The following is a 16734-nucleotide window of genomic DNA, read 5'->3' on the forward strand; positions in this document are numbered from 1 at the left end:
TTTAAACTATAACCACGGAACATACTAGTTATAAATCAGAAATATACTTTGGGTGCTGACTTTGACTTAAGTGACAAACAGCTTGAGGATTATGGTCAATGTAAATTTCCCATCCTCTTCCAATTTTCCATCCCACCCAACTTGGTTTCTGCTCTGTTTCTTAGAAGGTGGAATGTCTCCCACCCCCTTTTTATCATCTCATCCTCTCTTACTCTGTTTCTTTCTTTGCAGCCCCTCCCACAGAGCCCTGTACCTGATTTGATTCCAGCCCAAGTCAGGCAGGTAGGGCAGCTTCTTCACTTGGATAATGCTGTCATACAGGCTGGGCTGCAAACTCTGAGCCACCATGTTGGCAAGGATGACAGCCACCATCATGGGCAAGATGTGGGCGATCTGACCAGTGAGTTCAAAGCAAATCACTGCCGTGGACACCGTGTGGCTCACCGCACCTGTCAAAGCTGCAGCTCCTTTCCCAATTACAAGATAAGGAGAAAGAGGAAGAAAACTAGTATCACATGGACTGCAGCCACAGCTGAGGCAATGTAAATGAAAGCTTCCAATTATACCAAAAGAGATGCAGACTCACCAATCACTGCATAGCCTCCAGGCAGAATTTTGTAAACAATGCCATCAAATAGAATCCCATCAGGGAAAAGCCAGGCCATGATTTCACCAATCAGGCGTCCAAAGGCAGCTCCTGAAAGCCATCACAAGGCTGCTGGTTAATAGCCACAGGCCCAGAAAAGGTAGCCATTCCTTTGGTATATGTGCTGTGTCAAATTTGTTAACAACATACAGAATACTAGTCTCCAGAATTGCTAGAAGGTGCATACTCAACAGTCATGGGTTGGCAAAGAGGTAACTGGGAGATGCCAACACAGGGTTTGAGCAACCACTGTCCTTAAACTTCAGGGAGAACAAGCAATGAGCTTACTGCCACTCCTGGGGTAATAAGCCTACCCCTCAGCTTTAAGGAAGTGACCTGATGTTTGAAAACCTGAATTCATGTTCTGACAAACTGCATGTGCCTTAATTAGTCAAAGGCGTTTACATTGGAGCCAAATGAGTGACCAGTGGCCATACAGGGCAGCATTTGTGAGTTGTGGGAAGTGGCTAGAGCAGGGGTGCCCAAACCCCCGGCCCTGGGGCCACTTGCGGCCCTCGAGGCCTCTCAATGTGGCCCTCAGGGAACCCCCAGTCTCCAATGAGTCTCTGGCCCTCCAGAGATTTGTTGGAGCCCACACTGGCCTGACGCAACTGTTCTCAGCGTGAGGGCAACTGTTTGACCACTCGCATGAGCTGTGGGATGGGAGCTTCCTCTACTGCTTGCTGTTTCACGTCTGTGATGCAGTAGCAGCAGCAAAGGAAAGGCCAGCCTTTTATAGGCCTTGAGCTATTGCAAGACCTTCATTAATTCATACAAGTTCATCTTTAATATATTAATTTATGTAAACATATGTAAATTTATTCAAATTTTAAATGTAAATTAATTCTTTTTTTCCCTGGCCCCCGACAGTGTCAGAGAGATGATGTGGCCCTCCTGCCAAAAACATTGGACACCCCTGGACTAGAGTATGAGGAGGAGGGAAAGAGCAGCTGATGACTAGCTGAAGTATTAATGGATTCCCTAATAGGCATGTGAGGGGAGAGGAGCCAGGCCACACTAGCCTCACAGAAGCACCCTCAACTTCTATGTCACGGTCGCAGCCTATGAAAATCCTACTCTGAGAGGCCCCAGGAAAAGACTGAAACTCACCCAGCACAAACACAGGCATGAAGCCTCCACAGGGAATCGGCATGGTAGTGGCGACGACAGACATCCAGAACTAGGACAGAGGTGACAGGCAGCAAAGATTAACATGTGGACACTGGCCTCCTTTATAGCTCCACTGAACTTGACCAGAAATAATCTGAGGGGGAGCTTGATAGATGCCAGACAGGAGCAGTGGAGTTACAGACTTTGAGGAGTAAAAAAAAAAACAATGAGGGCAATTCATTCACACCCAAGGGTGTGAGCAGGTGTAATCACTCCAAACCAATCTGCACAACCCAAGAGCTACTGCAGTGCAGGCCCCATCAGCACATTCCCTGCCCCTCTGAGTTCCTTCGTGTCTCTTCCTCCCTGGTCTGAAAAACAATTTGTAGAATGTCCAAATATCTGTTCTAAATTTGTTTTCTGTCCTTCTGTGCGCATAAACGATGAATGCATATATACCGTTATGGGTTTGGGCTTTGTTTTACCTTAAATTGGTCTCTCTCCATGTGGTTTTACCTCAAGTGTTTTGTGACAAGACTGACAGATTAGACAAAAGAAACATATGATTCCCAGCGACCTTGGATGTTTTCTTAAAAGGACAAGACTTTTGCAAGGTGGGGTCTTGGACCCATGCTCAGTAGGGGTGGGGTAGGTGCGTGCATGCGTGCGTGTATGTGAGTGAGAGAGGGAGAGAGAGAGAGAAGCAGTTTGCAGCTGGAATTAAAAAAGAATGAGACAGAGAAAAAAAGAGAAAAGCTTGGAGTTTCTAACTGGTGTTAGCTGAAATTAAGGTGCAGCTTTTCAGCAAGCTGCTTTCACACTTGACTTCCTGCCTGCCCCTTTTCTTTCACAAGAATTAATAAAAGTTCATGCTGCAAAGAGTAAACCACCATCTCATCTGCTGTAAAGTGCCATGTACACTGAGGGAGCTATATAAATTATAATTATAAGGAAACCAGTTCCCACAGGGAACAAGAATTGACTAGATAAGGGCCAAGTTGCGACTGTGAGTGAACAGCAAACAGTTAATTAGTCACTTGAAAAGAAAAGGGCATAGAAAATGTTATAGATAAGGGATAGTAACCTTGGAAAACCTCAGTAGTGTTTGCTCATCTGTACTGAACAGACAAGAGCTGCAATCGCATTTTAAAACAAAAAGAAGTGCACAAACCAGGTCTGAGAAAAAAAAAAGACTGGTTAACACCACTGAGAATATTGGAATGCAGTTGTTCCACAATAATGTCATCTTTGGCCTCGGTAAAGATGAATGAACAAACTATGTCTATTCTAGAGTAAATGACTAGTCTGGAAGCAATCATGGTATCACTGAATGCTCTCCTGCAGGGTGAATCACAATGTCAGATATTTTATACTACCCTTCACTAAAACCAATCCAGCTGGCCTAGGCAAAAAAAAGTATCTGGCTTTAGAGGTTAAAAAAAAAAATCCACCTAATTGAATCACTTCTCTAGGAATTGAGGAATTCAGAGTAATCTGCTGCCAGAGAGGAAAATGGATACCAGGCACAGTCAGGCAGACTCCCTACCTTCATGAGGAAGAAGAGAAGGATGATGACAAACACACTGACATTAGGATGGATCCAAACTGCAGACTTTCCCAGGAGCTGGGGGTCGTCTGTGTGCTTTACCCAAGTGAAGTTATCAAAAAGGGTGCTGATGGCTTCCCTAGGCATCAACTGCAATGAGAGAAAGCAATAAGAAACCTGTCTCTCACAACTAAGGGGGGAAAAAAAACACATTTTCTTGGAGCTGTGTGTGTACACACATTTAAACACACACAATCCCATAATGTTGAGATAAATCAAATTCAGCAAAAGCAAACCTCGCTGTGCTCAATATAAATTATGTAAGCTGAGAGAATTTGCATAATTTTTCCTATTTTGCATTCTCTGGCTTCTGAGGTGGAGACAGCACCAAAATTCTTTCAAGCATAACTTTACAACCCTGAAGTGTAGATAGGTTAGGGTTTTTTTTTGTTTTTTTTTAAATGAAACCTGAAGGCACAGGACCCAAATTCTGCAGCCTGTACTACATATTGCCACTTTTCTGTACTCCTGCAGAACCACAGTATACAGTCACAGCCCTGTTTATGTTTAGCTGAGAATGGCAGAAGGTCTTTGTACCATTCCAGACAAGGCCTGCCCGTCCATGACCCCAACTGAAAGGCTTGCATCAAACACTGAGCTGGGGGGAGCAGCAAACTGATGAAGGGTGCCCCATCTACCCCACATGCCTGTCTACCACCCATTGGGCCACTTCAGTCAGCTCTCTCATCCAACTTGCTGAGAGTGAGTGGGAAGAAGACTGGGCCAGCGATAGTCCACATTGTCCTTACGGCACGTTTGCGACAGTGTGCACTGGCAGTAAGCCGGTGCACCGAGCTCTGGATTGGGCCCCCAGTTACTTAGGGAAACAGCTGGGTGAGGGCAAGGAGAGGAAGGTGTGGCAATCTGGAGCCCAATGTCTTTACCAGGAGCTCTGGCACTGCCTCCTTCCACATGCAGCACCAGCTGTGGGAAAGGAGGGCACGGAGAGGGTAGGGAGCTCCCAGTATGCTCTACTCTTCCTGTTTAGGAAGAGCAAGGAAGCAGTGGCGGCAAGACACGGGGGCAGCAGAATTGGGTTGACTCAGGCAATGCCCAAGCTTCAGCCAGGTGTCTTTTCTGAAAGAACTTCATGTTCTGTATTCAACAATTCCTCCCATAATGCACAACATCTAAGCTTCCTCCTTAGCTCCCACCCCCCACTACAGACAGGGTTCTCCAATCAACCGGGAACAGTTCTTCAGACACGAAAGGCTTGTAATCAGGAATGCCAGATTCTGTAAGCTCACTGAGTGTAAGATAAAAGGCCAATGCATACTACCACTCTGTGTACTAAGAAAGGGGGGGTGCATTTGCCCTTGCAGTTTGTCACTAATCTACAGCATTTGGATATGCTCCTACTGCTGTGGAGCTCACATTTAGTCAGCAGCAACTTGGCAATTCCTTGCTACCATTTCTCTTGGGATGCTTGAGAGATAAAACGAGAACGATTCTGGAGACAGTGGCTAGTTTTTCTTCCTGTGCAGGAACAGGGTATCCTTCTGAATGGCAGACACGATAGCTACTATTTTTTCCTCAGTATGGGGACAAAGCAAAGTACAGTTTATACCCCCGCCAAGTGATAGCACAAGTACAGAATGGCCCTCCTTCAGAACCTGCGGATTTGACTCACTGCAGATGCTGATCCATGGCTGGAGGGCTTCAACAGACCTCCTGGATGCAGCCAGTGCCTTCCAGTCAGATCCGGAGGTATTCTGCGGCATGGGGAGGTTGTGCACAGTCTCCCCGAGCTTCAGAGGGCATCTGGGAGGCATCTAGTTTAATGAAAAACTAGAAGTGCCTGTCAGAAACCTTCTGGAGGCTTTCTGTGGTGCAAGGAGATTGCATGAAGCTTCTCTGCACCTCAGAAGCCATCTGGAAGGCTTCTGACAAGCACATTCAGTCTGACAAAAAACCAGAAGTGTTCAAGAGGCCTTCTGAGGCACAAAGGTAGCACACAACCTCCCTGCACTTCAGAACACCTCAGGATGGAAGGCACTTCTGGTCGTGTCCAGTGGTCCTCTGAAGCCCCACTACCACCGGCAGATCTCCATATCCGTGGGTTTGGTATCCGCAGGAGGTCCAGGAATGGATCCCTCACAGATGCCAAGGACCAAAAGTGTATAAGGGAAATGAAATATTTTTTTGGTTGGAGTAAACTGCTGCTGTTTGGAAGGCAGATACCAGCATATCCCCATGCTGAGAAAATGACACCCCCCCCCCATTCTGGGAAAGAGATGTTAGGCAGCATTTAGGGGTGCAACAGTGCTCTCACCTCTCCAGCCATAAACTGTCCAAAGCCTGGGGGGAATGTCAGAGATGCTATCACGAACGTTATAACTCCTGGATATACAAGGCGACTGAAACAGATAGGAAAAAAATATAAGTTCAGTGGACCAAATTGTACGCTCATCTCTTAAAGGGAACTGTGATGGTGGAGTGCCACACCAAACAGACAGGGCTGAGCCGGGCAGGACCTTTTCAAAGGAGCAACAAACATGGGCTCTAATGAACAGAAATTGGACTTTCCTCTGTAAGCTGATATGCAATCTGTGGGCAACTCCTGAGAAATACCCAGGACACAGCACTATAGTTCAAGGAAGTTGCAAATTGGGATGCTTTGAGACATCAGTGTGTTTTAAATGCAAGGTCACTGATCCAGCAAGCAAACTTTATTCCCGTGGCTTATGAAAAAGCAAACCTAGTTCCAACCTTCCACAGAAAAACCTGTAGTGAAGCAACATACAGGTTCTTTCAAGTGTAACAGCAGCATCTACAAAGATAATGCTACAGGCCTGGACTCAAAGCAGAACTAGAAACACAACACAAGTGTCCCCTACGTTGGGCTGAAGCAAAAGAATAGCTCTCCAGTATACTTACTATTTGGTTAGGAATTTACTTAGAGCTCTATGTTGTCGGACGGTCAAAACCACCTGCCGATTGAAGTAAACAAAAAATGCTCCCAGGAACCCTGAGCAGATCCTAGATTGAAGGAAATGTTAAGGAGTTAAAACTGAGCATTGCCAACATTTACAGTATTTCTTCATTTGGTTTCCATAAGGACATAAAAAGATCCTGGCCAGATCAGACCAAGGTGAGTTCAGCTTGTTCAGTATGCCACTTCCCACGTTAGATGCCTCTGGAAAACTTTGTCCAATTACATGCCTCTGGAAAACTTCACAAGCAGGAACTGACGCCTGCAATTTTGCACAGTGTATAACTGATTATCCATAATGTCAACAGCATGTCCAGAAGATAAGAGTAATGAAAAAGAAACAAGCTATAGCCTGGTCTACACGTGCAACAGAATGAAATGGTAGAACCCTCAAGCAACAGAGTAGACTGTATCACTCAAAGTGGGTGATTTGCTTCTTGTTCTTTTGTTTAACTCAAGAGAGCTTTCAAAACTGTCTGCAGATCTGCAGTCTGAAGTGGAAAAGACTGCAATCCTATAATGTACACACTTATTTGAGAGTAAGTCCTACGGAACTCAATGGGGCTTCCTACTGAGTAGACATTGCACTGAGAGTCTATTGTCTCTCTAAGGGTCCAACGCTATCCAACTTTCCAGTGCTGATGCAGCCACAGTGCAGCCCTGAGGTAAAGGAACAAATGTTCCCTTACCTTGAGGAGGCCTCCATGACTGCCCCTCCACCTCAGGATGCAGCATACACCCTGTTGACATGGCTGCATTACCACTGGAAAGTTGGACAGGATTGGCCCCTACCAGCTCCTTCCCACTTTGTGCCGCATGTGGACTAGGCCTAATCCCTTTGCTTATTGACTCTTCCAACCCTTACCTTCTCCCTGCTTCCGGGTACAAATTCCACACAAATTCCACAGAGGTTATAGAAAGAGTAACAATGACTTAGGACCCAGTCCTATGTTATATCCCTGTCTGCAATCTGGCTGCTGCAACAATGAATAAATATCCTCAGGTAGTTCCAAAAAGTGCCTGCAGGAGGCACTGTTTTCTTGCTGCTTACACATTTAAGTGTTTCCCCCTAGAAGTTCAGGTTGGGTTACATAACTGTACAAAAGCATAGATAAAACACATAGCAAAGGACAACAAAGAGTACTGTGGTACCTTTAAGACTAAAAGCATTTTTATTCAACCTAAGTTTTCGTGGATTTACAGTTCATCAAATGCATGAAGTGAGAACCTCAGTAAGTAGGATATATAGATGAGTATGGAGAAGACAGTAGATATAGATTTCAATCCGAAAAGACCACAAGTTTTAAAGTATGTAATATAAGCATAGTGACAATTCACAATAGGTGATAACCTTATAACAATTTGCATTTCTTCCTGATCTGGTAACAATGCTGAATCAATTATTTAGCAACATAATAATGGACTGCACGCTCTTTGGAATACCCGAGCCACAGCAGCTTGGCTACAGCCCTGTGATTCATTTAAATGCATCTCTAAACCACATTTGATGTTACTTCGTCAAGCAACACCAAAAAGGCTTGCTTAGGAGAGTGTGCCAGGCTACACAAAAGGTTGATTTTGATAGAGCTTCTTCCACTCCTGGCAATAAGCTGTGTTTGTGATGACGTCACAGTAAAGTATGGGCAGGGCAACAGTGAGGTCAACATGCTGCAAACTTCATGTAGGAACGTCCTAGCTGAGAGAAAGACAGGGGAAGGTCAGGAGAAAATTATGTGGCAACTAGAAAAGGACTCAGGAGAAACAGAAAGAAAGGGAGCGGAGAGGGGGGAGGAGGGTTGGCAGATCCTCTAGCTCAACAAGTAGCAGCAAGACTGCCCCAGGCTAGTTACGGAAGAGGTACGTGCTGTGGCCACTTCCCAAGCCCCATTCTATCTCCTCTGCAGGCTGGGAGCATCCAGAGGAGAAGCAACGGTGTATCCAAAGCAGCCACAGCACCTGCCCCCTCCACCTGGAAGAGACTGCCTTTGTGCTGCTTGTGGCATGAAGGCAATCACCTCCAGGCTCTCCCCAGCGGAGGGAGCGCCGGATGTTTCATCTGCCCAGACCCCTCCTCTAGAGAGAACTTGGAAATAACATCACATCATGTGACATTGTGATGTCAGTGCCCCAGGCGCCAGGGCAGGACGATCTGCCCCTATAAGTAGGGCTTCTGAAGATTTTGAAGGGTTTTTTTTGAAGAGTGAAGCCTTTCCCATCCTTTAACAACAAGCTGCACTTGACAAAATTCCCTCTTGCATATAACTCTGAGAGGCACAGGAGCCCTGCTGTCCTCCTTCGCATCTTGTCACCCTAGGCACCTGCAGGCATCACTTATCATGTCACAAGCAGCTCTGTGTTTCTTTGCTGAACTGAGCTATTTTAAGATAGCTCGGAGCATTGGAATGGGGGCTGAATTGTGTTATGTCTAACTTGGAGCCTCCAGAGAGCTCTAAGCAGTCAGTCACTCTGTTTTATATGGAGATTTTTCAATGGGGTTTGCCTTTCATCATTCCTGCACTGCAATTTGCTGTATCCTTTTGGGCTTACCCTATGATGGCAAAAGCTGGCAGTTCCTGGAGGTCAAAGGGAAAATCCATCCGAAAGTTTGTTCTGAACAGGGCTGTGATGGTGACTGTGAGGAGGAAGAGACCAGGTGAATAATTAAGAGAAAGAAAGAAAAGGGAAGTGAGAGAATTGGAAATGTGCACTACAAAAAGCAGGAGTCCTGGGGCTGGGCAGGCTTATACACATATGAAATAACAATAGGCAACCACAAGGGATGCTATGAAAGGGATTCCAGAAGCCTCATTTTTGGTACTGCATGACTTCAGAGCATCCTGTCTTAAAGACTGGTGAAGCTAATGTTGTTTTCATGTATTTTTGGACAGAAGTGATACATATCCAGCCTCAACAAGCTCTCATCAAGAAAAGTTTTGCTGTGGCTGTCACCAGGAAGCAGTTCTGTCTCATAAATAAGGATGCAGCCTAACAGTGACTGCCTTGAGAATGCTATTCTGTTTTGCTGCATTTACTGCCTGGAGAGAAGGAAGTTGTGTCCACACAACATCTTTGGCATCAACCCCGAAGTGCAGGAGACAATGCCAAAAGAAAGAGGCACAAGCTTGGTCAAGGGAATTTGGCACCCATAAAAGGATAGACTGGGCTGGATTGTTTTAGATATTCCTTCTGGCTTGCTTTTGTCCCTGACAAAACTTATAAGTCTGGCTTTACCATGTAGCAATTGCTTTAAACAACAGATTCAAGACTATGAAACACACACTTAGCTGCCTCCAAGCTCCAGCTTTCATTATGGGATAAATGCTCCAGAGCAGAGTAAGGAGGAATAATTTGACTTTTCACTTGGGGTAAGGAAATGTCTAATAAAGTTTTCACCCAAGGGCTTAAGTCACCTTTGAGTGTCTGTCTCTCTCTCTCTCTCTGTCTCTCTGCAAAACAGTGTTTTAAAAACCGAAGAGGAATTTGTAACATGACTGAATGTTCTGTCCAACTTAGATTTCACATTGTATTGCAAAGCAGGTAAGCATGAATGGTTCCAAGCTATAAAGGAAAATAACTCCAGGCTGGCACTTGTCCACTCTGTAGGTGAATGAGGGGCTGGAGAGGGCTTTGGAGTAACAATGCTAGAATGTGCTGAAAGCGTAGGTCTGACTCCTTTCCCGCGACCCTGCAAAAGTCCTGGACAGAGGGATTGCGGAGTAGCAGCAGTAGCAGAAACTGGAGAGTGACTCCTCTCATCCTACCTGCATCTTTGTTCCAGACAGCAAAGACACGAAAGACAAAGGCACTGAATGTGGCTGCAAAGAATCCACGCCAGTAGTTGCGAACAGCAAAGTAGGTGGAAGTGACTTCAATGCTGAAGAGGACTCCTAGAGGAAAGACAGAGATGTCCTCAAAACACGACTGCCTCCTCCCTGACACAGCGTTTACATTCTACCCCCACGTCACTGTTCCCACAGCACAGGAGCTTGCAAAAGGGGCAGAGTCACTGCAGGAATGTGAAACCAAGTCTGGTTTGAATTCCCCTTTCATAATGGTTCCTGCAGGCTTGTGTGGAGACCACAGTGAAGCTGACCACACATCAACATTGGATCAGAGTCCAAATCACACATGACCTTCAGCTGGTGGTTTTGAAGCATTCTGTCTTGAGCCAGGATGGTGTAGTGGTTTGGGAGGTGGACTTAGACCTGGATGATCCAGGTTCAAATCTCCCCTCAGCCACAAAGCTTCCTGGGTGACCTTGGGCCAGTCACTTTCTCTCAGCCTCACCTACCTCACAGGGTTGTTGTGAGGACAAGAAGGAGGGGAGGAGCAACTGTGTAAACCGCCCTGAGCTCTTTGGAGGAAGGGCAGTATAAAAAATGCGAATAAATAAAATAAATAAATATAAGAACCCCTGTCCACATTGACTTGAATGTCAATGAAAAGCCCCTGCAGGTCTGCTGTGGAACCCCTGTGCATTGCCAGGATACTGTTTTACTGTATGGTATACAATACACATATTATTCGAGTGGCAAGAGAAGCCACAGCTTTCATGCTGCTAAGACAGAAGGTGAAGTTGGATGCCAGCCAGTAATCTGAAAACACATGTTTTTAAAAGGGGAATTGGCAAATGGCTAGAGAACGGGGCTTGGAGAGGAGAATAAATGAGGGGAGGGGATGCCATGTTTCCAGGAAATGTTAAATTAAAGTTAGCAGCCACTTGCCTCCAAGTGGTGTCCCGAAACAGCAGCCAACCCCCACTGCACATCCCACAGTCAGGACATCTGCGTAATAATATGGCTGCTACTGGTGGAAGAGACATGACAGAAAGAAGGACAGAGATACACACACACACACACACACACACACACACACACAATGAGACACAGAGGCAGAGGAGAGAAAGAGAGGAGTGAGTGACAGAATTGGAAGCTCTTTGTCACAGAGTGACTGACAGATGTTATCTCACCCCACAAGTTGTACCCATCAGAAGTTGTACTCAGGAATTCTCCTTCATTTCACCCTGACAACAAGCTCCTGTATACTGACAGGAGGGGGTGCAGTACCATGACAGGTTCATGCAAGAGACCAGGTCCCATGCTTGAACCTTCGTCTCTTCTAGAGGCAGAATTCACCTGTCATTTCAGTGGTTTTCAAATACAAACAGTATTCAGAGATTAATCGCTGGTGATTAAGAGGGGCAGCACAAGAGGTATATTCTGAACCATTTCTCACATTACAAAATATTTACATAGAAATGGTAGGAATCCTTCATGTAGACTGCTAAACGATAGTCCAGCACATGTGCAAACTGCTGCACGTATGTGCTAGAAAGCTGCAGTTGCCAGCAGATACCTTGTACAGTAATTTGTACATGTGTAGAGTTGCTACATGCAATAAGCTACATGCAGCATTTCCAAATTTCCTGCAAGGAAGTTCTATCTGACCAAAGATTTTTGTAACATCTGACGCAGCCATATATTTAGTACAAAGTGACAGAGAAAGGATACAGTAGTTTTCATGATTTCTAGGACAGCTCAAGATGAGAAAATTTGATCTAAACAATGTATTTAGAATGATTCTGTGGCAGAGTCCTCCTGAGACTGTAACTCTTCAGAAGGCAAGTGGGATTGCATAATGAAAGGTTCCCACCCAAAGAAGTGTCCTGTATGTAGAAGGCTAACAACCCAAGCCAATCTAAATCCCCACAAGCAGTCAGGCAGCCAGCTTGACTACTGTTGTATCCCATGGGGTGATTTTCAGCTTCTGGAGGTCTAAAATAAGGGGACATTTTTCCCCTTGCAAGGGGTAAGCCTCAGCAACTGCTATGGATCAACTCGGTTCTGCACTAGCTTGATCGCTGGCGCAAGTTCACATTGACCGGAGAAGGCAAATCAAGCACAGGAATGGAGTCAGGATTTTGCATGTGCTGCTGCTGATCCCGCTCTCTCCTGAGCCTGATCCACCCTCCTTCCTGCCCTGTCACTGCCCTATCTGCCCACACCTTCCCCCATTCTTTACACAAACTGCTCCATTCAACCTCCTCCCCACCTCCCTCCAACCCCCTGTGTGGGCTTATCTGCTCTGACACGTTTCCATAGGTCTACCGGCATGCAGGAGGCTGCTTCAGCCTCTCCACCAGCACGCCTGTTTCACACGTTGGCAGAGGCTGCGGCCATAAAGCTGCCTCAGCCAGCACAATGCTACTTATGCTGGCAGGGGGGGACGGGGACAGAATTGGGCCGCAGAACTTTGAGGAAAAGATTAGACTAGAATCCTCTCACCTGACACACTGATTTTTCTCAGGCAGGGTGTTTTTGCCCAGGGGAAGTCATTTAGTCATGCAATCTCCTGTGTGTATTCTAAGTAGCACTGTCCCAGAAGTGCTATACCAGGCATGTCAAACATAAGGCTTATAGGTTGGATGTGGCCCCCAGAAGCACTTTATCCAGCCCTCAGGCTCTCCCAGAACCACCATCAGTTGCTCTCAACTGCTGAGCTGTGCTGAGGTATCACTGCTAAGAGGGCAGCATAATTGGGCTCTGCCATATCTTGAAAATATAATCAAGATGTTTGTATTTTCTCTTCTGTCATTTGCAGCTAATGCATTCCTAAGTGAGAAAAAAAAGTGCTTGTTTCGGGTCATGACCTGCTTAATAACATCACTTCCTACTTATTGACCTGGCCCTCAGAAGGCATCATGAATGCTATTCAGTCCACTGTGAGAAATGGGTTTGACACCCCTGTGATATATTATTTCTGAATGCGTATGGCTCCATAAGTAATTACTGTAAAACATGTTTTTACATAAGATGAATGTGACTGTACATATTGCCAGCTTCAAGAATCCTGGCAGGCAGATCTGTCCTCCAAAATCTATGTGGATTTTGAATTCCAAAGTAGGTTTCCTTATCAGTCCAATCACACAAAACACAGTATATACACTACACAAAACACTAGTATATACAACTAGTGTCAATCAGCCCTAAAAGACAAATTAAGTTCTAATGAGAAATGTCCTTGTGTTGCCTGAATATGAGAATCTGGCCTACAGCTTGCTACCCATTTCTTTCTGTAAGAGAAAGCTTTGCACTTGACTCCAGCCTGATGTCATATTATTTATCTAGCAGTTGATTTGGACAGTTATCAAACCTCAAGTGCACATAAGAACTCATAAGACACAAGACTCCAAGAGTCTTTGCTCAAAAGAACTGCCAAAGGTCAAATCACAATGAAAAAGGAGAAATGTGTGACAAGTGCCTTACAACTCATCAAATTTTTTTTCCTCTTGGAAGGAAGAGGAAGTTGTGCCTCTAAGAAGTTACTGCATGTGCAGTAAAGTCTTTGTTGAAAGAAGAATTCCACTGCATGAACATACCGGTTCTGCACAAAATTATGAGTTTAAGCTGGAATCACAATCTAATGGTTCAATTATATGCACAGTTTCTTGAGAGGAATCCCCACTGAAGACAATGGAACTTACTTCTGAATTGACAAGCCCAGGATTGGGCTGTCAGTCTATAATCTATCTACTAGAGAGCATTTCTACCCCACCCCTAGCACGAATTCTATCAAATTTCAAATTAGTACAAAATTCTACTTTGGATTTCAGGAGATTTATAACCTGTGCATGAAAAACATGATGCAGAAGGAAACCAGCAGCCTAACCACATCTTTTGTCCTTGGGAGATTATTACAAACAAACAAACAAAAAAACCTGTCCATTAGTTGATTGATTCATCTGCATTTTTTCCTTTCACCAGTACGATATAATGTTTCAGTTGATACAACAACCTATGTGCTCACTCGCAAGCATTTCACAGTTGAAAATGGGAGGGGTGTACACCTAAGTTAACATCCCTCTTCTTGTACCAATGCCTGAATACCACCCTCACATCTCCCCCCTACTTTATACCCCACTCTGCTTTCCTAACATGGTAGTGTACTTATTTACTACAATAGCTTATCCTGCACAGACTTCTAAGCAGGTGTTAATAAACTGACATCTACAAAAATAACAGTTTTCCTCTTTCAAAACACGTAATGCTTAATAGAAAGTTTAATTTCACAACGGACTGGGTTGTGCTTCTTCAAGAAAAGTTGCAATTCAAACATATTCAGTAATATTTAGTATGTGAATCGGACTGAGGGAAGCTAGTGCATCCTCCTGTGTCTGCATCAACACTATTTTAAAAAGGCATTCCCAAATGTTCCAGGAACAGTCCCTACTTCCTAGCATCTCTTCCTGGCAAATCACTGTCCCTATTTTTTTTTTTTTTTGTCTCTTGGAGATTCAACAGGGACAGATGCCAGAAAATAGGGACTGTTATGGAAAATAGGGGTAGTGGGAACATGTGACTCAAGTCACAGCGCCTGTTCGTTTGTGATATCACTTCCTTGTCTCACAGCCACTTCCTGTTTTCCACATGATGGCTTTTATCCTCTTTTCTGTCTTCTGTTAAGTTATGCGAAATAAAAGAACCACACTGCAGTGCCACAAAGGAGGTCAGCTGGGTAGAAAACACGGCTTCCATGCCAGAAATTTCCTCAGCCGGGGGGGGGGCGAACGTGTTACATAAATACAGAAATGCACTTGCCTCCAAGAGGAGCCCCGAAGCAACATCCAACTCCAACCGCGCAAGCCGCCACCAGGAAGTCGAGCTGCCTGTGCACATTCTGGAACAGAGAGCCCAGCCAAAGAAGGGCATGCCAGGGTTAGAGGGAGCACAGCCATAAGGTTAGTCCCTTTCTCCTCTCCCTCAAAAACAAAGCAACAGCCAGCAGCAAATTTGGCCTTATCTTACAGCACACCAAGCCAGTCTTTTAATAGAGTGAACTGGTCTGCTATGGAGAGCTGGTCACTTTACACGGGCCCGCATCAACAATTCTATGCACCACCAAACCCTATAGCTCTGTGCTAGTTTCCATATGAACTTGGCCTTTGTTATCAGCTATGGGAATGCTATTGCGCAACCAGACACAAAGCCAGCCACTGCTACAGAGCATCAGCCTCCTTAATATTACAGCCAGCATCGTTCATGTGCAATTAGCTTCTAAAGCAACAGCCAGCCTTAAGATGCAGCTGCTTATGACAACCACATCTGAACTGAAAGCAATCATTGTTTGCTGTTGATTTCTTAAAAATCCTCTGCCTTTTAATGTAGTAGCCTTAATAGCACCATCCATACTTAATTAGTGAGGCTGAGCCAGACACGATATAGGGTGGTGACTACTGCCAGGACTCTATGCACTTTGAGCCAAAACAAAAACCCCATATTCTGGACACTGGAAACTGACATTCTGCAACCAAAATAAATTATGCAAATATAGACAGTTTGGCTGCATATTTTAATCATACTGCATAATTGTGCTTCCAGGATTCAGGTTTGCAAGAATTTGGAAGTATGTCTTCACAAGGGATAGGGCTATAAAGGGGAATGGAATGAAGTCTGGGCAAGGGGAAAAAAAAAAGGTGAGATGCTCAGAAGGACAAGTGCAGCCATAAGAGAGGGGCAGAAAGCTCTGCAGAATATTAAAGCCTCATCCTTGGCTGCCAGAAGCCCCATCCAAAATGTCTTTGAGATCTAATCATTTACCAGAATTCCTAATAACGGTTCCAACCTTTTTCTACAACCAAAACCTGTCTTTTGCTTCAACAGAAGTTGAGGTTCTCAGGCTGCTAAACTTGCTACCCAATATTTTAAGAATGGTCTTAAAATAGAAAATACAGTAACTCTCACTCTGATGACAAAAAAGGGCCAACTAGATGTGATGGAAGTGTGTGAATGTATCCCTGTCTCTTTAGAATTTCTGCAAATAGTGGCCGTAACAGGGAGGGAGAGGGGATCTGACTGGTATTATGATGGGGGAAAGGGGATTTAACCATTTCCCCCTGCATTGTTTTTTCCATGTAAATTGTCCCTTAAGTGAGCTGTTTGCTCACATTAAAGAGGTGAAGATTCATTCACACATCACCGTTGCATGTTTAGTTTGGTACTTTAAGTATAGAATTGTTTGCCTACCTTTAAAATTCTAAAGCTTTTAGATTCACAATTCTTGTATTTTTCCTTTGTATCTCACTGGCCACTACTTTTACTTTACCAGGTAGCTAGCTTACCAACTTGCTGACATTTTCTATGTTGCCCACCTGCCTATGTTGTAATTTACTGATTTATTGTCATTTGATTCATTTTAGTCCTACCATCAAGACCAGAGTTTCTCAAACTTTCTTTGCTCGCGACCCCATTCTGAACCCATTTTCATTTACCTCCATGGTCCCCATTCATAGCTGCTGTTAATTGGGGGGGGGGGAGCACTTTACCATCTGCACCGTTAACCAGTCCTTTATTTCTTAGTAATAAAGGCAGTTCTTAAAGATATGAAATATATAGTAGCAGCTAAAGCCTGCTACCAAAAAGTATTCAGATACAGGTATGTGTT

The 16734-nt window shown here is 44.7% G+C and overlaps 1 protein-coding gene across 1 annotated transcript in view; it reads right to left on the reverse strand.

The window, feature by feature from the left end:
• The window catches only part of CLCN1 (chloride voltage-gated channel 1), a 100030-nt gene that overhangs the window by 14786 nt on the left and 68510 nt on the right, over positions 1-16734 (reverse strand). The window contains 9 exon segments of the mRNA XM_066612646.1: positions 254-467; positions 587-697; positions 1757-1826; positions 3303-3452; positions 5635-5719; positions 6240-6341; positions 8842-8926; positions 10056-10181; positions 14892-14970. Of these exon segments, the coding sequence (XP_066468743.1) occupies positions 254-467; positions 587-697; positions 1757-1826; positions 3303-3452; positions 5635-5719; positions 6240-6341; positions 8842-8926; positions 10056-10181; positions 14892-14970 (1022 nt within the window).

This window comes from Tiliqua scincoides, chromosome 2 (assembly GCF_035046505.1).
Source record: "Tiliqua scincoides isolate rTilSci1 chromosome 2, rTilSci1.hap2, whole genome shotgun sequence".
NCBI lineage: Eukaryota > Metazoa > Chordata > Lepidosauria > Squamata > Scincidae > Tiliqua > Tiliqua scincoides.